Raw genomic sequence first — 23,152 nt, forward strand, 5'->3', positions numbered from 1 at the left:
AGATTTAATTTATATTATTTAATGAACTGAGGTACACTAGAAATGTATTTCTATGAAGGGGGTTTGCTATAACAATATTAACCCCCTAATGTTCTATGGCATGATCGTGTGCAGGCCGGGCCCATGCTGCGGACTGCAAATTGCGGTCCACAATGCACTGGCACCTACCGTGGGGCCGCCACATGTGGATCGCGGACCCATTCACCTGAATGAGGTCCGCGATCCGCATCCGACTGTCCGCACTGCAAAAAAGTAGTGCATGCATGAAAAATAGAACATGTCCTATTATTGTCCGCATTATGGACAAGGATAGGACTATTCTACTAGGGAGCAGCTGTTCCGCAAAATACGGAATGCACACGGACGTCCTCAGTTTTTTTTCGCAGGCCGCAAAATACATACGGTTGTGTGCATGAGGCCTAACTCCTTAGATGCCTCTGTCAATAGTGACCATGGCACCTAAGTCGGTAGACAGAGGGACGGGGTGTCCTCTGTCAGTCCCCTGCCTGCCCCACAATGCAGTCACAGGGTATTGAGTGGCTGGAATGGCAGCCGAGGGCATAACAATAGCTTCTGGGTCAACCAAGGGCATAACAATAGTATCTACGGAGGCCTTTTAGGCTGTGTCTAATAGGCTGCCTGTCAGTGTGAAACTGACAGGTATAATACACTACAATACAGAAGTATTGCAGTGTATTATGTCAGCGATCACATGGTCAAGTCCCAAAAGGCAAAAAAAGGTGAACATGGTAAAAAAAAAAATGAAAAGAATGCAAAAATTGTGATCAAAATGCTACATATTCGCCAAAATAGTACCAATACAAACACCAGCTTGTCTGACAGAAAACAAGCCCTCACACAGCGCCGTCAACGGAAAAATAAAGTTATGCTTCTCATGTCTTTACTTTGCATTCTCAAATCTGTATTTCCATCTGTAACTCACAATTAACTCCAAATGTGTTCTTCTAAATCAGGGATCAGCAACCTCCGGCACTCCAGCTGTTCTGAAACTACAACTCCCAGAATCCTCCTTTTTTACTTCTGTAGAGTTACAAGAACTGTCAAGTAAGTGAGCCTGCTGGGAGTTGTAGTTTCACAGCTGCTGGAGTGCGGGAGGTTGCTGAATAAATAACTAAACAAGTGACACCCAGCACTGTTCTATGCTACACCTTGCCATTCACAAATATGGAGCATATACGTTCACGTGACGTTTTTCCCTTCCTAAATATGGCGACATGTCCGTTGCCCTATTCTTCCCCAATCTTCCGGCTCACAACTATTTGGTTCCGCCAGTCACACTTTGTCCCCTGAGCCCCTGTACGATGTAACCCGGCCCGGGCCGGGATGCTGTTACTTGGCTACGAGCACCCCCAGGACATGGATAGCCAGGCCTTGGTCATCCGCATCCGTATTCCTGATGGCGGCGCCGTGGACTGGACCGTGCAGCCGGCCACACAGCTGCTGTTTCGGGACATCCTGGTAAGAAAGGCCACAGGGGATGCACAGTGTGATCCTGGTGACGTCACCGTGACGTCACACACTGCTTTGAGGCGCTCTGTTATGCCCCTGTTCTTACCTTAGAAGCCCCCATGGCAGTGGCAGATGTAGTTGAGGTGCAGAGTGCCCCTCTATATCAGTACAGTGTCAGCAGCGTGCCCCTTTACACTGGCAGATTTTCTGCAGGTACTGAGAGCTATGGACGATCCATCATGTGGATCAGCACTTTTGTTGCCCATTTACATGGAGCAATCATGGGTACTGTACATTCAGGAACTGATGAGGATGTTCCAGAAAGAAGTGCTGGTTGTGTGGACCTGTGGCACATCCGCAGCGCAGCCTAGGATGTCTGCTGTCAATCCTGTTGTAGAATCAGATTTAAAGGGGTTGGCGCATCTGAGACATTGGTGGCATAAATCTAAGATAGGTGTGTTGGACCCGTCACCTGCACGTATCTCTAGAACAAGGGACCACTGCGCAAGCGCGGCCACCCTCCATTCCTTTCTATGGGAGTTTGGCTCGGCTCTTTCTGGAATTCCCATAGAGGTGAATGGAGAGGTGGGCGTGCATGCATGGTGCGCTCTCAATTGTCTTCCTTTGATTTGGGGGCCCCGTTCTAGAGATAGGCGCGGGAATGGCAACTATCTGACATTGGTGGCCTATGCTAGCGATATGCCACCAATGTCTTTGCTGACACAACCCCTTTAATCCTGGTGTGTGAACATACCCTTATCACTGACGCCAGACCCTCTGCTCCCTTCTACGGTGATCACTGTGTTGTTTAGGTGGCGACAACATAGTCCACAGCTCTGTACAAAGATCCTCTGCGTCCTCATCAGTCCCTCCCCTAATGGGGCCTTGTTCACACATACAGGCTTTGAGGTGCTTTTATCTTGGTAGAAATTCTAATGTAGAAATATCTAATTGTAGAAAATGCCCTGGGAACATCTCGGAGCGTTGCTGAAAAATGTAAAAAAAAAACTAACCAAAAACCCAGCACCACCGATTGTAGATGCAGTAGTAATGCATCACTGCCTGAACATGTCACCTGGTGTGAGGGTGGTTGCGCATATAGGGTCTTTGTTTTCCCAAAACCATGTTTTTATTTTTATTTTTTTAGCAAATACGACCATAGGTTACATGTTGGCCAGTAGGAAATTATGTAACACCCTAAAAACACTGCGGGTTTTGTGTTGAAGTTTTATGAGCGTTCCCTGGTGTTTTTTTTCCAAATCGCAGCGATTGGTGGTTTGTTTGTTTGTTTAATTTTTTTCCCGCATAGACATCTCTGTAGGAAAAAAAAACTGTGTGTTGTCCGCATCCGCAAGTCTGTTCCGCAGCTCCCTCAAAAAAATAGAACATGTCCTATTCTTGTCCGTTTTGCGTACAAGAATAGGACATTTCTGCAGGAGTAAAACAAAAATATGACAGTGTGCACACGCCAGTATCCGTGTTTTGTGGATCTGCGATTTGCGAACCACAATACACAGCCGTCTGCATGAGCCCTTAGGCTGAGTTCACATCACCATTCATCTTTCTGATCCGTCAGAAGAACAATAAAAACGGCTCCTGTATTTTTGCACTTAAAATAACTGATCTGTCTTTTTTTGAGCATCAGTTGTGTCCGTTCCATCAAAGACCAGTTTTTTTTCAGGGGAGAAAAAGTCTTGTAAAAATAAATTTTTCCACCTGTCAAAAATAACTGATCTCTGATAGAATTGACACAAACTGATCGTAACTGAGCATAAGGCCTCATGCACACGACCGTTGTGTGTTTTTGGCACGGACAGCCATTGATATAACTGCCTATTCTGTCCGCAAAAAGGACAAGAATAGGACAGGTTATATTTTTGTGGCGGACCAACGGAGCAACGGATGCGGACAGCACACGGAGTGCTGTCCGCATCTTTTGCAGCCCTATTGAAGTGAATGGGTCCGCATCCAAGCCGCAAAAACTGCGGCTCGGATGCGGACCAAAACAACGGTCGTGTGCATGAGGCCTGAATGATGCTCAAAAAAAAGGATCACTTATTTTAGGTGCAAAAATATGGTATCCTTTTTTTTTTTTCCCTTCCTGTGCTCCTGACTGATCATTAGAATGGAAAGCTTAAATGGTGATGTGAACCCAGCCTAAGGGCTCTTTCACATGACCGTATGGTCCGCATCAGTTTTGTGGAACGGGTGCAGACCCATTCATTTCAATGGGGCCGTAAAAGATGCTGACAGGACACCGTATCCGTAGTTTCGTTCTGCTGCCCCGCAAAAAAAAGATAAAGCTTGTCCTATTCTTGTTCGCAATAGTGGACAAGAATAGGCATTTTCTATCATAGTGCCTCCCATGTTCGGTCGCAAAATGCAGAACGCACAGGGGGCGGTATCCGCAATTTACAGACTGCAAAACAATACGGTCATCTGAATGTAGACTAAGGCTGGGTTCACATCTGCACTGTGAACTTCAGCAGTCTGTTCCGGTGGAGAAACAAATTGCCAGAGTCCACCGTATGCGGCATAACCGGATCCCCGTTTACTGTAGTGGGATCCGGCGGTAATCCGGCTTCTTTTTGGCATGCCAACTTTCAGCCGGACAGAAAGTGTTGTGTTTAGCATTTTTTATCCGGCTGACAGCTTTCTCAGAAGCAAATATAACTCATCATTGCTGAGTAAGGGTACTTTCACACTAGCAGTTTTCTTTTCCGGCACTGAGTTCCGTCCTAGGGGCTCAATACCGGAAAAGAACTGATCAGTTTTATCCTAATGCATTCTGAATGGAGAGAAATCCGTTCAGGATGCATCAGGATGTCTTCAGTTCAGTCACTGAACGGCATTTTGGACGGAGGAAATACCGCAGCATGCTGCAGTATTCTCTCTGTCCAAAATTCCGGATCAGTTGCCGAAATGCCGGATCTGACATTAATTTACATTGAAAGGTATTAGTGCCGGATCCGGCATTAAAAATACCGCAATGCCGGATCCATCCTTCTGGTCTGCGCCTGACCAGTAAAAGTTTGAAAAAAAAAAAAATAGAAACTGATCCGTTCTTGCAATGCATTTGTAAGACTGATCCGGATCTGTCTACAAATGCTGTCTGTTTGCATGCAGATTGCGACAGAACTGCCCGCCGGATCACTCTGCCGCAAGTGTGAAAGTAGCCATATTGACTGGGAAGTAGAACTTGGGGACTGTAGTCACAGAGGATTTTTTTTATTCTTATTAGATAGGACAAACTCTCCCGATCTCACAATATATCAATTTTAGTAAAAACTTGTATTCCCCATAAAATAATAATAATAATAATGCTACATTGTGCTGTTCCTCTCTTACTCTTCTTGGGAATGTATAAAGAAACTGACAACTGGGTTTTAGTGTTCCCGTGGTCAAATGTATACGTTCACATTGTCCAGTAAGTTCTGTTGGGACACATCCTATTTCCAGGAAGAATATCAGAGGAACATTACGATGCTGAATTCTAAGCGGCTCCAGAATAGTTATTTCATGGGGAGCACAGGTATTTACTAAGCAGACATGTAAGGAGCGCTGACAGGTCCTCTTTAAGGCCCCAGGCACATGTGCTATCTGCCACACTGACCCATTCATTTCTATGGGGCCATGCATTTTTTGCAGATCTTGTACCCGTTCCACAAATTACGGAACATGTCCTATTCTTACCTGCATTGTGAAGTAAGAAAAAGGCAGAGTGCACATGGAAGGTTTCTGTATTTTGCGGAGCTCCTGTTATGGAATCGAAATACGGACATGGACGTGGGCCTGAAGCCTAAGGTGGAAATAAAGGTTTTTTGTTAATTTTTGCTGAAACATTGTCTTCTTCTTGTCCCCTTCTTCTCTAGGATGTGATTGGCCAGGTTCTCCCTGACGCTACAACTACAGCATTTGAATGTGAGCAAAATAGTATTCTCGTTACAGGAATTATTTTAGGAGCTCTGATACTGGTACATGATTTGAACCTGTCACCATGGAATGGAGATGAATCTGCAGGCAACATGTTATAGAGCAGGAGGAGCTGAGCAGACTGGTATTTAACTTTGTGGGAAAAGACCCAGTAAAACGTGCAATGTACACATTTAGATATCTGCTCTTTCTGAGTTCAGTTGTACATGGGGGAGGTGTTATCAGTGACAGATAATTAAAGGGCATCTGTCAGCAGGTTTGTACCTATTACATTGGCTGACCTGTTGCATGTGCGCTTGGCAGCTGAAGGCATCTGTGTTGGTCCTATGATCACATGTGTCCGCATTGCTGAGAAAAATGATGTTTTAATATATGCAAATGAGCCTCTAGGAGCAACAGGGACGTTACCATTACACCTAGAGACTCTGCTCTCTCTGCAACTGCTGTGCCTTCTGCACTTTGATTGACAGGGCCAGGTTTGATCACCTTTTCTCTGCCTGGTCCAGTGGAGCAGGCGCAGCAGTTGCACAGAGAGCAGAGTCTCTAAGTGTAACGGCAACGCCCCCGTTGCTCCTAAAGGCTCATTTGCATATATAAAATTATCATTTTTCTAAGCAATGCGGACACATTTGAACATGGGACCAACACAGGTGCCTTAAGCTGCACATGCAACAGGTCAGCCAGACAGATGTCCTATTACACTGACCCATATTCAGGCTGATTATTGGGGGATAATTGTTTGTGGAAATGCCCATTTTCTAATATTTTCCTGTGTAAAAGGTGTCAAAATCAGTGTTTCTGTGCTGCAGATCGTGCTGTCTAAACAGTGATCAGCTACCCAGGAACAATGATTCCCTATGGGGACAAGCCGCCCCTGTGTAATCTCTGCTGATGATCAGGCAATTATCAGGAACGACTGGTTTGTTTCTGAAAATTGCCTGACACATTGGACTGTGTAAATGGACCTTAAAGAGGTTGTCTGGGCTTTTAATATTGATGACCTATCTTCAGGATAGGTCATCAATATCAGATCGACGGGGGTCCAGCACCCGGCACCACCGCCGATCCGCTGTACGGGAAGATGGCGCATGCAGTGCGCACATGCCGTCTCCCTTCTCTCTTCCTGCTCGCTGCCGTATGTCTATGGGAGAGCAGCAGCAGACAGGAAGAGAGAAGGGAGACGGCATGTGCGCTTTGCATGCGCTATCTTCCTATACAGCTGATCGGCCCGGGTGCTGGACCCCCGCCAATCTGATATTAAAAAGCCCGGACAACCTCTTTAAGGCCTCATGCACACGACCAGATGCGGTGCACAACATACATATCCTCAAGATATGGATGACGACAATGTTACCTCCGTATTGCATCTATTTCTTTTGCTGATCCATTGTTTTCAATGGGTGCATGGTCTGCATTTTGTGGCCTAGTATGGAACATGTTCTGTCTTTTTGCAGAACGGACATACGGATGTGGAAAGCACGCAGATCATCCATGTGCTTTTCGCATCCGTGTGTCCATTCCGCAAATGATAGAACATGTCCTATACTTGGTCACAAAATGCAGACTGTGGATCCATTGAAGTCAGCAACACGGATTATGCGAATCTGTGTTTTGGGGACCACAAAATAAATACGGTCGCATGCATGAGGCCTAACACAAAAAATGCTATCAATAGCATTAGTGGGCCGTCTTGAAAGAGCAGAGATTTAAATGTATAACATTGCAAGTTTTTCTGAATCATTTTGCACAAAACGATATATCGACCTGCTCAGCTCCTCCTGCTGTATTACACGCTGCCCGCAGATTACACTGGGGCCACACAGAAATGATTGGGCTCTACCAAAAGTGCAACAAAAAAAAAGCCAAGAAGAGAGATGCACTGTGTAACTAGATGTTCTGCGTGCTTGTATGTTCAGTATGTGTATGGCTGTTTATATGACTTCTATAGCTGTGCTTTGTGTTAGTATGTACAGTATCTGTATGGGAGTTTGTATACTTTATTATGGATGTACTGTGTTATTGTGTTCAGTATATGTTTGTCCACTGCAACTACTTTGGCCTTCTTATGTGTGTTACATTGGGTGAGATCTGCAACAAGTATGGTATACTGACTACTTTACCATCCGCAGCTACAATCCACTGGAGATTTTCTTATGTCCAAATGGGGCATATAAGCTTGGTGTCTTTGAGACGACCCCTTTCATAAATGTGGTTACTGCAGGGATCTGCCCCATTTTCTGTCTGCGCCAGTCTTTACACATGACGCTCCCTGTCTGCAGGTCACAAGCCTGTAACTCTGGGCACTTTAGCAGGCTGGTGTCTTTTATTGCCTGACGGTGTACAGATTGTACACAGTGTCTGTACAAGAAGGAAAGTTATCCGCGGCATCAGGTCCCAATTAGTGGCCGTCCCTCAGACATTGTGAATATTTACTGCGGCATGGTGAGAGTCTTAATTTAAGTTTTTACTGCATCACTTTGTTTTCTATGTACTAGATTTTATTAGGTGACCTCCTGGGCAGCTCCTAGAAATTTCTGATGGAAGCTGAAACCGTAAAAAGAAATAGGTTGTGCAGCTATGTGTATAGAAAAGCTGTGAAGCGCAAGCTGGAACCGCAGTTAAGTCGCTTCACTGAAGTTGCTTTGCCCAGCTAGACTAATTCACGTTAGTGTAAGATGTCTGTTCTATTTGCGTTATACTTCTTTTACCGGTTAGGCTTCGTGTACACAATTGTATTTTTCATCCATGTGCATTTTTCGTGGAGAGCACTCTGACCCATTCATTTCTATGGGGCCATGCACACATCCGTATGGCTGTTCCGCAGATTACACAACATGTCCTATTCTGGTCCGTGTTACGGGTGACAAGAGTCATTTCTGTTGATGGTGCACACCGAAGGTATCCATATTTTGTGGACCTCTGGTTTGCGGACCTAAATACGGACATAGCCGTGTGCATGACGCCTAACATTGTAATAAACCGTATTGTAAAATTAATTTACACAATGCCAGAAGACAGCATTGAAAATCACAGTTGGAATATATGGAAATATAGGTCTTTCCCAGCCAGGTTGCACAGTAGGTAAAGAAATAGTTCTCGGGAATTCTCCTAGAATGCAACTTTGTAAAACTTCTAGGAAAATTCCCGAGAACTATTTCTTTACCTACTGTGCAACCTGGCTGGGAAAGACCTATATTTCCATATATATACTGTCGTGTTAGGTACAAGTGGAGGTCTAACTGTCTGGAGCCTAACCTTAACTGTGGTGGGGGCCCCCAGGTCACCGCTGGTTATATTACATTAATAGTGGCACTGCCTGCCTTGTCGTGCCCTATGAAGAGTGTTAAAATGTCGTCCCCCAACTCCAGGGATTGTAGCTGCTGGAGAGGTAGTGATGAGGGACTGTGTGAATTTACAAGCGCCTCTTATAGATGTGGGGTATGCACGTAGACCCCTACTTATGTTATAAATATATTTTGGGTCTTAAATTCCTATTCTACCTTATGTTTGATTTTGAAGATGAAGACGAAGATGGTGACCGGATTACTGTCAGGAGCGACGAGGAGATGAAGGCTATGTTGTCATATGTAAGTATTTCCATGGAAAGCCTGGTAAGCAATATTATGATATAAAGTCAGGTCCATAAATATTGGGACATCGACACAATTCTAATATTTCTGTCTCTATACACCACCACAATGGATTTGAAATGAAACGAACAAGATGTGCTTTAACTGCAGACTGTCAGCTTTAATTTGAGTGTATTTACATCCAAATCAGGTGAACGGTGTAGGAATTACAACAGTTTGCATATGTGCCTCCCACTTGTTAAGGAACCAAAAGTAATGGGACAGAATATTAATCATAAATCAAACTTTCACTTTTTAATACTTGGTTGCAAATCCTTTGCAGTCAATTACAGCCTGAAGTCTGGAACGCATAGACATCACCAGACGCTGGGTTTCATCCCTGGTGATGCTCTGCCAGGCCTCTACTGCAACTGTCTTCAGTTCCTGCTTGTGCTTGGGGCAGTTTTGTCTTCAGCAAGTGAAATGCATGCTCAATCGGATTCAGGTCAGGTGATTGACTTGGCCATTGCATAACATTCCACTTCTTTCCCTTAAAAAACTCTTTGGTTGCTTTTGCAGTATGTTTTGGGTCATTGTCCATCTGCACTGTGAAGCGCCGTCCAATGAGTTCTGAAGCATTTGGCTGAATATGAGCCGATAATATTGCCTGAAACACTTCAAAATTAAGGCTACTTTCACACTAGCGTTCGGAGCGGATGCGTCTGATGTTTCATCAGACTGATCCGCTCCGATAATGCAGACGTTCGCATCCGTTCAGAACGGATCCGTCTGCATTAAAACTTAGAAAATTTTCTAAGTCTGAAAGTAGCCTGAGCGGATCCGTTCAGACTTTACATTGAAAGTCAATGGGGAACGGATCCGCTTGAAGATTGAGCCATATGGTGTCATCTTCAAGCGGATCCGTCCCCATTGACTTACATTGTAAGTCTGGACGGATCCGCTCGCCTCGGCACGGCCAGGCGGACACCCGAACGCTGCAAGCAGCGTTCAGGTGTCCGCTCACTGAGCGGAGGCTGAGCGCTGGCAGGCGGATGCATTCTCAGTGGATCCGCCTCCACTGAGCATGCATTGGGGCCAGACGGATGCGTTCGGGGCCGCTCGTGAGCCCCTTCAAACGGAGCGCACGAGCGGACACCCGAACGCTAGTGTGAAAGTAGCCTTATCCTGCTGCTTTTGTCAGCAGTCACATCATCAATAAATACAAGAGAACCAGTTCCATTGGTAGCCATACATGCCCACGCCATGACACTACCACCACCATGCTTCACTGATGAGGTGGTATGCTTAGGATCACGAGCAGTTCCTTTCCTTCTCTATACTCTTCTCTTCCCATCACTCTGGTACAAGTTGATCTTGGTCTCATCTGTCCATAGGATGTTGTTCCAGAACTGTGAAGGCTTTTTTAGATGTCGTTTGGCAAACTCTAATCTGGCCTTCCAGTTTTTGAGGCTCACCAATGGTTTACATCTTGTGGTGAACCCTCTGTATTCACTCTGGTGAAGTCTTCTCTTGATTGTTGACTTTAACACACATACACCTACCTCCTGGAGAGTGTTCTTGATCTGGCCAACTGTTGTGAAGGGTGTTTTCTTCACCAGGGAAATAATTCTTTGGTCATCCACTACAGTTGTTTTCCGTGGTCCTCCGGGTCTTTTGGTGTTGCTGAGCTCACCGGTGCGTTCCTTCTTTTTAAGAATGTTCCAAACAGTTGTTTTGGCCACGCCTAATGTTTTTGCTATCTCTCTGATGGGTTTGTTTTGTTTTTTCAGCCTAATGATGGCTTGCTTCACTGTAGTGACAGCTCTTTGGATCTCATCTTGAGAGTTGACGGCAACAGATTCCAAATACAAATAGCACACTTGAAATAAACTCTGGACCTTTTATCTGCTCATTTTAATTGGGATAATGAGGGAATAACACACACCTGGCCATGGAACAGCTGAGAAGCCAATTGTCCTATTACTTTTGGTCCCTTAACAAGTGGGAGGCACATATGCAAACTGTTGTAATTCCTACACCGTTCACCTGATTTGGATGTAAATACCCTCAAATTAAAGCTGACAGTCTGCAGTTAAAGCGCATCTTGTTCGTTTCATTTCAAATCCATTGTGGTGGTGTAGAGACAAAAATGTTAGAATTGTGTCGATGTCCCAATATTTATGGACCTGACTGTATGTCAGTGGAAATTTTCCATCTTGAGTTCTTGTAGTATACTACCCTTTTCAATATATACGGGAACCCTCAAAAAAAAAACAACATCCGAATTGCCCACTGAACACAAGCCCAGTGCACAGTGTGAGCGAAGAGATTCTGAATTAAATTTAAAGGGGTTGACTGCTTTGGTAAGTCTTAAGAAATGCATTGGAAAATGATGGACTTATCTCTTTTTTTTTTTCCCAACCATATTAACTATGTAACTATCATTTTAATAAACTTACTAATATCTGTTTATCAGAAGATCTCTATTTTCACTCCTTGAAGAGCCATATCCTCCCCCATATCCATATCTGCATGCTAATCTTTTCTATAATACCCTATGGGCACAGATGGAGGGGGATGTGACCAGACAAGAAGTCATTTTGCAGTGTTAGGCTACTTTCACACTTGCGTTGTTAATTCCGGTATTGAGATCAGGCAGAGGATCTCAATCCCGGAATTGAACGGATCTGTTTTGATTTCGCACATCATAAAGCATCCGTTCCGTTAGGATGTGATTGTGTGAAATCAAAACGGAAAAAAAAACGGGATCCGTCACTAAATACATTGAAAGTCAGTGGGTGAAAGATCCATATTTTTTTTTTAGACTCCGTTTTTCTCAGTTTTTATGACCGGACACAAAACCGCAGCTTGCAGCGGTTTTATGTACGGGTTTTATGTCCAGTCACAGAACGGAAGACATCCTGATGCATCCTGAACGGATCCCTTTCCATTCAGAATGCATGTGGACCAAATGGAAACAATTTTTCCCGGGATTGAGATCCTCTGCCGGATCTCTGTACTGGAAAACAACAAAGCAAGTGTGAAGCAGGCCTTATACAATAGAGGATGCAGAGTGACGTGTCTGGTAACATATGTCTCCATCTGCGTCCATTATATAGGCGGTAGTAGCGTGTAGTCGGACTATATGGCTGTCATAACAAGAACGCTTCTCAATGAGTGAAACCAGCGCATAACTTCTGATAAAGACGAAGATAAGATCAAGTTTATTAAACTCACGTTTCCAGTGCCCCTTTAAGACAGCCCCTTTCTGAAGGCTCCTCAGCTTTCCTTGTTTTGCTCTGATGGGTTTTGTTCTTAGAACAAAACTAAGAATCCTTTAAAGGGAACCTGTCACCGGGATTTTGTGTATAGAGCTGAGGACATGGGTTGCTAGATGGCCGCTAGCACATCCGCAATACCCAGTCCCCATAGCTCTGTGTGCTTTTATTGTGTAAAAAAAACGATACATATGCAAATTAGCCTGAGATGAGTCCTGTCCCTGACTTATCTCACATACAGGACTCATCTCAGGTTAATTTTCATGTGTATCAAATCGGTTTTTTTACACAATAAAAGCACACAGAGCTATGGGGACTGGGTATTCCGAATGTGCTAGCGGCCATCTAGCAACCCATGTCCTCAGCTCTATACACAAAATCCAGGTGACAGGTTCCCTTTAACAAGCAATATCAATGACCTCTAAAAGCAGCCTTAAAATGGTTCTCCAGGAATACAGATTTTTTTTGTAGCCTGCCTCCATAAACAGAAGATATATATACTTACCTGCTCCCTGCTGCTCTGGTCCTCCGCCACATTCATGTTCTGGTCCCTGGCTTGTTTTGTTCCAGGGCTGCTTGGACATTGTCACATGCTCTACTGCAGCCAGTGACTGGCTTCAGGACTGATGTGGCCAAAAGCAGCATGTCACCACTGAAGCCAGTTATTGGCTTCAGCAGAGCATGTGACCATGCCCATGCAGTGCCGGAAGTAGGCCAGGAGCGGATAAGTATGAGGCTGTTGGCACTTGCTAAAAAAATCAGTTTTCCTGGAGAGCCCATTTAAAGGAATATTCCCATCTTAGAAAGTGATGGCATATCACTACGATCAGTCTGAACTCTAGGACACCTACCAGTCCTGAGATTGAGCTGAGTAGCTCTGTGTCTCATTCATTGCTTATCCCTACACAGTGGCACCCCGGCCACCCGCTGTGCAGACACCTGAAGCTCGTCCACTCTCAAGTGAATAGGGCCGGCTGGTTGTACCAATAAGACAACTGTTGTCTGAAACTGCCATTTTCAGCTGGATTGACCATGATCTTCTCTGATGGCCTCTTGAACGATGGAGTTTCAGCATAACTGATCCTTTCTTCACGCCGATGATATCCCGCTTCATCTACGTGTAGTCAATCCTGCTGTGCACTTGTTAAGACCTCCCCAGTTGCAGTAGGTTGACTCCATCCGACTTTTGCCGAATACAGTGTGTTACTCTGCAGTCTGCTCTCTTCTTCGGCTGCTGCACTTCTTAGTCTACCCTTTACCTGCGTGGCCGTGTAGTCATCCCTAGCCGCCTGTCTCCCAGCTCCCTGTCAGGTCCTGGAGACACAAATGATCTCTTATGACTTGGAGGGTTAGGGTCTCGCTTGATGTTTTTTAATGTGAACAGCACATTAGGAATAATCTCTCTTAATGACTTGTGCATTAGGTATGGTGGCGGATAAATGAACTATCAATTTCTCAGCTTTTTTTATGCAGTACTTAAAGTTACGCCTCATTGGTGGTTAACCCCCTCCAGGCTGTCAGCTGCTTAGTCTTCTCATTCCGGTGGGATTGCACTAAGTTGAGTCTACTTGTCAAGTGTATCCGCACATTCTGTAAACTAAGATAAGACATTATGAAGACACCCGGTTGGTTGTGGGCCGCATGGTTTACCTTTTGTGTTCTTGAAATAAATGCATATCTTGATGAACTGGTGAAAGGAAGTTGGCAGTTTAAAGGGGTTGTCACATCTCAGCATAAAGGATATGCCATAAAGTCTGAGGGTCCCCATCTCAAGGACGGGGCATCGCTGTGAATGGAGACCATGATACGCATGTGCAGAGTCCTCTCCGTTCACTTCTGAGCCTTTTCAGAAGCCCCATGCTTGCTCTCTGTCCACTTTGTTGCCCTGTACTTTAGACAGGTCTTGTTCCCACCTCTGGGGTCCACAACTATCACATATTTATTGCATATCCTATTGATATGTCATAAATGTCCTAATTGGAATATGCCTTTTAAAAGGGTTTTCTGAGATGTTAATACTGATAATAAGCTATCCTCAGGATAGGTCATCATCAGTATCTGGTGGGGGTCCGACACCCAGGGCCCCTGCCGATCAGCTGTTATGAGAAGGCACAGGGGCTCCTGTGAGTGCCGCGGCCTTCTCCGTGCTTACCAAGCAAAATGCTGTACGTTGTATAGCGGCTGTGCTCAGCCCCATTCATTTCTATGTCTAGGCTAGGTGACCGATGAACGTGTCATCAGCCTAGGGAAAGCAGCGAGAAGGCCTCGGCACTGCCTTCTCGAACAGCTTAACTGCAGGGGTCCCGAGTGTTGGACCCCCACGATCAGTTACCGATGACCTATCCAGAGGATAATTTATCAGTATTAACATCTTGGAAAACCCCTTTAAGGATGAATTTACATCTGTGTTGGAGGCTCCATCACGTTTGTCGGAAATAGAGACTTGACCATGATTGAACCTGACAGACCCCATAATAAATCATAACGGTCTGTCAGGCCTTGTTGGTGTGTGACGGATCTATCACAGCATTGTGGATCCCATTATAAACCGAAGCCATAATGCTGGTGGGAACAGAGCGTTACCAAGAGAGTTACTGAGTGCTCCACTAAACTTTCATTGGATACATTTCATACTATATGGACTCTGGAGACAGAAATTGAAAATGGCGCCTAACTTTTTGGGTTATTTTGAACTGGCGTCTAAAGTTTTAGTTGCCAGACTACTTTTGACAAATAGGATTGGCGTTTAGTCCTTTCCTGTCTAGATATGCCATCCTACTGTTGAGTATAGTGGCTTGGAGGGGGTCATTCTGCATCCATTTTTTTGAGTTGCTTCATATAATTCAATGGAGGTGAAGGTGCTGGAATGGAGACCCGTAGTCCAGCCGCCATTCTATTCTATGGATCCACAGTAGAACATTTCCCATAGCTTCATTGGTTCGCTGATAAATATCATTATCCACATAAATGTAGGTCAGTTGTGTATTCAAGATAATTACTATAAGAATGAGGAGCTAGTGGTGGAGTGAGTAATATAGTCGCTGTGACATTTGAAATTAAACCTCATTGGCAAGTTTATGTAGGGTCTTAAATAATGGTCTAGTTAGCTGTGCTAATATAGGAATTCACTTCTGCATTTACCCTTCTCAATTCATGCTCTGAAGATACAGGAGCAATTTGTCTTATAAAATTCTGCATGAATGACTCGCTTAGCAGCTTTATAAGGTTTAATAGAAATATTGATGCTGTAAATTTTTTCTCTTTTGCATAAAATTCTACCAGCATTGGAGGAGGGCTCTGTAAAAAAAAAATATATGTACAGTACTGTTAGACAGATGTGGAGAAACGCTGCAAAGTAAGAACGCTTTCAAAATTTTAAGTGTTAATAATTTCTTTCTACCAATTAACAAAATGCAAAGTGAATGATCACAAGAGAAATCTCAAACATATCAATATTGGCTGTGAGCACCCTTTGCCTTCAGAACAGCATCAGTTCTTCTAGGAACACTTACAGTTTTTGAAGGAACTTGTCAGGGAGGTTGTTCCAAACATTTTGGAGAGCTAACCACAGATCTTCTGTAGATGTAGGCTTGCTCTAATCCTTCTGTCTCTTCATGAAATCCCAAACAGACACGATGATGTTGAGATCAGGTCTCTGTGGAGGCCTCATCATCACTTCCAGGACTTCTTGTTCTTCTTTACGCTTAAGATAGTTCTTAATGACATTGGCTGGATGTTGGAGGTTGTTGTTCTGCTGTAGAATAAATTAGGAGCTAATCCAAAGCCTACCTGATGTTATTGCATGATGGATAAGTATCTGTTCATTGGTAAAAAAATAAACCTCTACACTAACTCTGCCTCTTCTATTTTTTTTAAAGCATTTTTACTTTTATAGGGCATGTGTCAGCAGATTTGTACCTATGACACTGGCTGATCTGTGCGCTTGGCAGCTGAAGGCATCTGTGTTGGTCCCATGTTCATATGTGCCCGCATTGCTGAGAAAAATGTTTTAATAAATGCAGATGAGTCTCTAGGAGCAATGGGGGCGTTGTCATTACAAATCTGCTGACAGATACCATTTAAACACTTTCCACACCTGCCTAATCCTCTTATACAGTACTGTATGTATACACAGTTGAGTCACATTATTATGACCATGTCTTACTTTCAATATCAGCAGCGCGTAGCTCATGAAGTGAAGGAAGTCACGTGTGTTAAGCTGGATTGGTGGGTATATAAGGAGTGTGATAGGCTGTCTGCACTCATATTCCTCATTGCTGTCATGGGTAAAAGGGGCGATTTAGCAGAGTTGCAAGAAGGGATGATTTCTGAAACTGCGCAGTTTGTGAACTGTTCTTGTGCTCATGTTGTGAAAGTGTATCATGCGAGGACAAGTGGCACCAGTGTGAGTAAGCGACGTGGACACTGCGGAGCACTACGCGCCATTGATGTGAGAGGTGAACGTCGGCTAGGAAGGTGTGCAAGGGGGACTGACACGCTACAGTGGAGCAGCTCATCCCCCAAATGAACCAGGGGGCTACCAGACATGTGTCTAGAACAACAGTACAGTGAACCTTACTGCATAAGGGGCTGCAAACTGCACCTCTGCTAATGAAGTTGCATCAGCAGTATTGGAATTGGACCTCCAACTAATTGGCAAAGGGTTGCCTTCTCTGAGTCACGTTTTTTGCTTCATCAAACGGATGGACGTTGGCGTGTCAGGAAAGAAAAACGTCAGAGAAGAAACTCCCTGCAACCATTGCTGGAAGAACACAAGCTGGTGGTGGCAGCGTTATGGTCTGGGGAATGTTTTCATGGTATTCTCTGGGCCCACTATCCATATGGAACCAATTTGAGTGTAAAACCATCCTTGAAGATCATGTACACTCATACATGCTGACTGTCTTCCCTGGGGAGGATGGGATCTTCCATCAAGACAATGCAACATGTCACATGGCTAGAAATGTCAGACATTGGTTGGAAGAGCATGACCAAGACTTCCAAGTACTTCCCTGGCCCCCTAATTCCCCAGACTTGAACCCAACTGAGCATCTGTGGGACCACCTTGATGTTTGTGTTTGCTCTATGGATCCTTCCCCGGGCACCCTCCAGCAGCTGTGGGACGCACTGCAGTCAGCATGGATCCAGATACGTGACAACCTACCAGCAGTGATCGTCAGTTCGCAGTGTTCGCCTGCGAACACATGCGGGCTGCCATCTTGACTCACAAGTCCGGCGATGCACAGGTAAGCCCTTACCTGTGCCGGGAGTCGGTCTGAAATCAAATGCGGTCACCGGGAGCAGGCAGTTCTGAGAACAGCCCGATGAAGGCCCCCGGCGGCTGTTCTCAGAACTGCCTGCTCCCGGTGACCGGCACAGGTAAGGGCCTACCTGTGCATCGCCGGACTTGTGAGTCAAGATGGCAGCCCACATGTATTCGCAGGCGAACACTGCGAACTGACCATCACTGCCTACCAGCACCTTACTGACTCACTCTCAGCTCCTCTACCTGCTGTCCATGCTGCACAAGGCAGTTACTCTGGATAGTACCTGGTGGTCATAATAATGTGACTCCACTGTGTGTGTATACCTGTAAATATATTTGTGTGTGAAGTACAGTATGTAGGCACTGTATATAAACAGTTCTGAAATGTACCCACATTTTCTTTTGTATAAAGACATAAAGTGGAGACTTTTGCTTTAACTTTATTCTATTGTTCATTTGCACCCTAATTGCGAGATTGAGCATCTTTAAAAAAGATGCTACCCTTTTTCTGTTGTAGAGTCTTTTCCACTTCTCTACATATCTGGCTGTTTTGCTGCTTCAGACAGGAATCTGCCATCACACTGCTACTGGTTGTGATAACTTTCTCTGCTCCTCCTCTCAGTATTAGAAATAGCATCAAGGACATTGTACATGGAAGATCAGAGTGTGGAGAGGGAGAAAAACACTCAAGTCTTAAGGAAGAGCAAAGTATAGATGGGGAGGACTGCACGTATGCAGCAGTCAGCAGGGAGAGAGGGATCATCCAGGCTTTGTACAGAGAGAGGAGAGAACCCATGGTAGACTTTTGTAGAGGGATTGAAGGGAAAAATCACACAATCCTTAGCATCAGTGTCTGTTAGAAGAGAGAAGAGATCCCTTATGTAGAAAGGCAAATTAGTCCTGGAACGAAGCTGTGCTGATACATTACAGCTAGTGAAGATAGCAGCTTCATGGACACACGGACATCACATTCAGAATGTATTACTCGGAGGTACATGTCCACATGAGAAAAGTCTCAAACTAGAAGCAGGTTACAAACTGATTATCAAGCGGTCTGAACCTGGATGAAGGAATGAAAATTATAGCCTAATACTTGCCCAAATTTTATGACTGGAAGTTTTCTATAGACTTGTTCACTGGTATTGTGGACTGTTCTTGAGCTCGAGGTCTACATTTATCAATCACAAGTTTCTTGAGTGATCATGCAGATATATACCAGCCTAGCTGATTGCTAGCCTTGTTTTGTGCTATAAATATCGATACAGTAACATTTCTTTAAAGGGGTTATCCAAAGAAAAACATTTTTCTCCTATCCACAAGGAAGGTGATTAATGTATGATCACTAGAAGAGCAGTCCTACGCGTCCCATTCAGAAGCACCTTGAATGGAGTGGTGCAGCTCCAATAAAAGTCTAAGGCACAAAGACAGATCAAGACAGCGATTGGCTTCCCCAGTCAGTCCCGTTGACAGTGAATGGAGTAGCAGGCTACATGTGTGTGACCACCGCTCTTTCCAACTTCTCCTGAATGGGGGCCCCCAGTGATCATACATTTGTCACCTATCCTGTGGAAAAGTGACACGTATTTCACAGGATATCCTCTTTTATCCAACATTATTGAGAACCGGAAGGTCCCCAATTACTATTATGCCACCTGTCCTGCAAAGTGACTGGTTGTGTTGACTGACATTGCAGACAGTATGAAGACGCCTTGGGGGCGGTGGTAAGTATGACAAGAACGGTGAGTACAGGCGCCCATGACAACTTGTCAAGTGAAGATTGGTGGCTGTTCACCACATCACACGTTTTTATGCCGGACTCTTGTGGTTGAGTTTACAGCCTGATTTTTGAGGACTTAGTTGTTTATATTAATATACATTTTTCCTTGCAGTACTGCAACATGGTCCTGGAGCAGCAGGGTGGCAGCCTTTTGATTGAGCCTCTGCAAATCTACCCACGTGGTAAGCATTCTCTTATGCCATGCATGTAGCTGCCCTTCTCTAGAACCTCTGCTACTTACTCCGCATGCACACCAATGCTTACATTAAGTTCTTTTGGTGATATATTAATTTTTATGACGCACAGGTAAAAAAAAATTGGGGTATGTTCACACGCAGCATTTCAGTAGCATACTGCTTACATCATGCAGTTGAAGACTAAAATGTATGCCCTGTCTGTGCGCCTTGGGTGGGGATTTGCCACCTTTTCTTGTACTAATGTGATAGCGGCTGGTTTGGCCAACAATACACCAATGTGTATGGGGCGGTAACACATAGCTCGGCACCCTCCTCATAGTGATTGACTGGCTACTGTGAATGCGGGGATGGTGGGGAGACTGTTCTGTGCCCCATGTATACTCATTCCTATTAGATTGCACCTTTTTAAAATATTTTTGTGATGTTTTTTTTTTTTTCTAAAAAGAGAGTGGAACTCTCCCTATACTATGCTACCCTTACAGATCTGCTTCAAAGGGAGTTTGTCACCTCCAGAATCCTCTAATTCTGAGAGATGTTTATTTTTATTTTTTAATGCGTGTACGTTTTTCAATGCACCATGGGCAGAGCCACTCTGTTCGGTGCAACTGGTTCCCCTAAAACCTCAGCCACTGCCTCAGTCAAATAAGAGGGGGAGGAGCTAGGCCCCATGGTGCACCTAACAGCAGTCCCGCCCACTGTGCACTGAAAGCCTTATTTGTGGAAAAGTAAAAGGAAGTATTTCTCAGGACTAGAGGACTGGATTTCTACAAGAAAGGCATGGCTGTGCTTAGTTTGAAACCAATTTTGCAGGTGACAGACTCAGTTAGAACCTTTTTTTTTTTTTTCTTGGCAGTTTTTGTCATTTGCATGAACTTCTCTAGTGACACATTTTGGAGACATTTTTTTAAACTGGCGCAATGGAAAAGTGGAGCAGTTGCCCATAGCAACGTGCCACGTATGGACCTTGCCTTGTAAAGGGCAGAAACAAACAGGATATGAAGCTCTATTTAAATCTCATTACTCTCAAAATGCCAATGCAAAAAATGACCGATCAGTCTGAATCTGCCCCGTCTATGGATCTCCAGATCATTCAATTGCTGAAAATAAGATCAGCAAAAATGCATATGATACGGATCCTAAAGAGAAGAAAAGCTTAATGGGTTGTCCTTTAAAAGAAATTGGGGGTGGCTGGGTATGGTGGTGTGTGAGTGGAAAAAAAAAAACAGGACTCGCCTGCTCTAGTCGCACTGGTTCCTGCCGCTTCGGGTCCCCGCACATCACCACTGCCTAGAATCAGCATGTCACACGTCCAAGCAGGCTGGAACCAAAATTAGCGGGCACAGAGACACACAAGACTTCATAAGATTTTTTTTGTACTCGCACACTATACCCAGCCATCCCCAATTTTTAATTTTTTTTGGGGGGTGGTGCAAGGGAAACCCCTTTAATTCTTCCCTTCCTGGAATCTGTTTCCGTTTTTTGCAGCCTTGTATGTGCATGTAATGTTACATACTACGCCTCTGGTTTGGAAAGTTACCTCTTCTCGTTGTCGGTCTCTTTTGAATATGTTGTCAGAGTTGCAATATTCAGTCGTTAAATAAATTGGAGAATACATTACCGTGTATCGAATGCTACCCTTTATTCCGGGCGTCTATGGTGGTGGAGAGGTTATTTATGCATCCTTTGTGTTAGGAATTCAGATTCAAGATGAGGTTTAACCTCTTGATGCCCTCTTTATGATTGGACGTTACTGGCTGATCACACATGATGGATAGTGACTAACTGATTCGCTGCATATAGGGAGCCTTAAGGGCCGTTCAGTCGTCCTCAGCCATCACAAAGTGTGACAGATCATCAATGAAACTGATGCACTCAGCCTTGAAACAACATCTAGATCATTTTTTCCAGATCATTTCTCGTAGGAGACTTGGTGACGGAAGGAAGGAAACTATGCAGTCTTCAAGGGACTTCATATTCTCATCTTCCAGGACTTAGGCAGGTGATGCCTTTAGGTTGATCTCTGGTCTGGTCATGGTTTCAGCTCAGGGATGGTCTCTTCGTTTTCTCAGGCCGTTTTTACAAGCCACCTATCACATCATAATTTGCTGGGGTTGCCATTCTGGAGCCTGGGAGAGCTGACAAGGGGTGACAATTTTCCGTGGTGGTGAATACATTGGCAGGAGCCTCTTCCCATTTTTGGTGGCCATCATTGACCGCTTCTGATCAGAGGGCTTTTCTACTTGCACTGTGATCCAGGAAAATGGGGATCATGTTCAGGGGTATCTGGTGAAATCTCATTATGCAGGTTTATCCCTCAATAATGGTTATATTTATTCGTGTTTCTTATATAGCGCCAACATATTCCACAGCACGGGAGAGAGATTGTCATCATTAACATCAGACCAATGGGGCTCGCACACACCAGGTCCAGATTCATAGAAAGCCATTTAACCTATTGGTATCTTTTTGGAGTGTTGTAAGAAATCCATGCAAACCCATGGAGAACATACAAACTCCTTGCAGGTTTTAGCCGTGGTTAGATTGGAACGCAGTGCAGCAGTGTCCACCAGTGAACCTCTGATAGAAATATGACTGCTGTTCCCAGAGGTTTTGGGGAGCTGTATATGGCTTCCACAGTCCCGATCTGGACAGCTGAACCGTTCTGCTGCAGGGGAGCCCTGTTTATCAGCAGCTCTCTAGAAATTTGGGTTAGTTGGAGCACAAAACACTCATAATGCACCCCTATGGCTCTTATCATACTGATCCACTGGAGGTGTGAGTTGTCAGGATTTCCCAAAGTGTAGCGCCAACAAATGCCACTGAATAGGCATATAGTAGCATACATTTACAATTGGAGCACATTGGCAAGTAACCCTATACTGCACGGTTACTTATTTATTTTTTGCATCTCTGTATGAAATGGCATTGTCTGTATGAAATGGCATTGTCTGCCGCTGTAATACACCAAAAAGGGTACTGACTTATATTGGCTTGGCAGGGTCCAAAAGGTCACTATTTTGGCCTCCGCTGGGTAAATGGGGGCATATATGCTGTGTATACATCGATTTTTATACTGGAGGTTTTCCCGACAAACACTCGAGGGAGGGGGGGGGGCTGAATCCTGTTTTTCCGGACTGTCCATTTGGCGCTGTCAACAGGTTTAAAGGGGTTCTGTATGCTACAGATTTTAATGACCATTCCTCAGGATAGGTCATCAGTATCAGATTGGTGGGGGTCCGACACTAAACACCCCTAGGATCATCTGTTTCTGGCTATCGTGGCGCCGGACACTAACAGTGTACAGATTGGAATCAGTAGACTCCATACGCTATAGTTTCCGACTCCGGCGTACTTAAACTCAGCTCCCATTAACCTTAAAGGGAGCTGAGCTGCAGTACCCTGGCACTGCCACTACTCGGCATATGCCTCCAGCTCCATATACTGTCCTATTCTGACGCTGCAGGGGTGCTGGGTGTCGGACCCCTACCGATCTGATACTGATGACTTATCCAGAGGAAAGGTCATCAACATCTGTAGTCTGCAGAATACTTTCTACCTTATGTAGATGCCACTTTAAGTGTAACTGTGTCATGAAAGGCTATAGCTAACATACGGTACTTAAGGAACGTTAAGGGTGCTGTCTCTGATGCCCTCTGCTGTGC

General features: G+C 44.6%; 1 protein-coding gene across 1 annotated transcript in view; it reads left to right on the forward strand.

Annotated features, from left to right (window-relative positions):
- Positions 1–1,279: 1,279 nt before the first annotated feature.
- The window catches only part of MAP2K5 (mitogen-activated protein kinase kinase 5), a 147,753-nt gene continuing 125,880 nt past the window's right edge, over positions 1,280–23,152 (forward strand). The window contains exons 1-4 of the mRNA XM_040414314.1: positions 1,280–1,479; positions 5,343–5,391; positions 8,923–8,990; positions 19,406–19,475. Of these exons, the coding sequence (XP_040270248.1) occupies positions 1,345–1,479; positions 5,343–5,391; positions 8,923–8,990; positions 19,406–19,475 (322 nt within the window). The 5' untranslated portion in view covers positions 1,280–1,344. The remainder of the gene's footprint in view (positions 1,480–5,342; positions 5,392–8,922; positions 8,991–19,405; positions 19,476–23,152) is intronic.

Source organism: Bufo bufo, chromosome 1, assembly GCF_905171765.1.
Source record: "Bufo bufo chromosome 1, aBufBuf1.1, whole genome shotgun sequence".
NCBI lineage: Eukaryota > Metazoa > Chordata > Amphibia > Anura > Bufonidae > Bufo > Bufo bufo.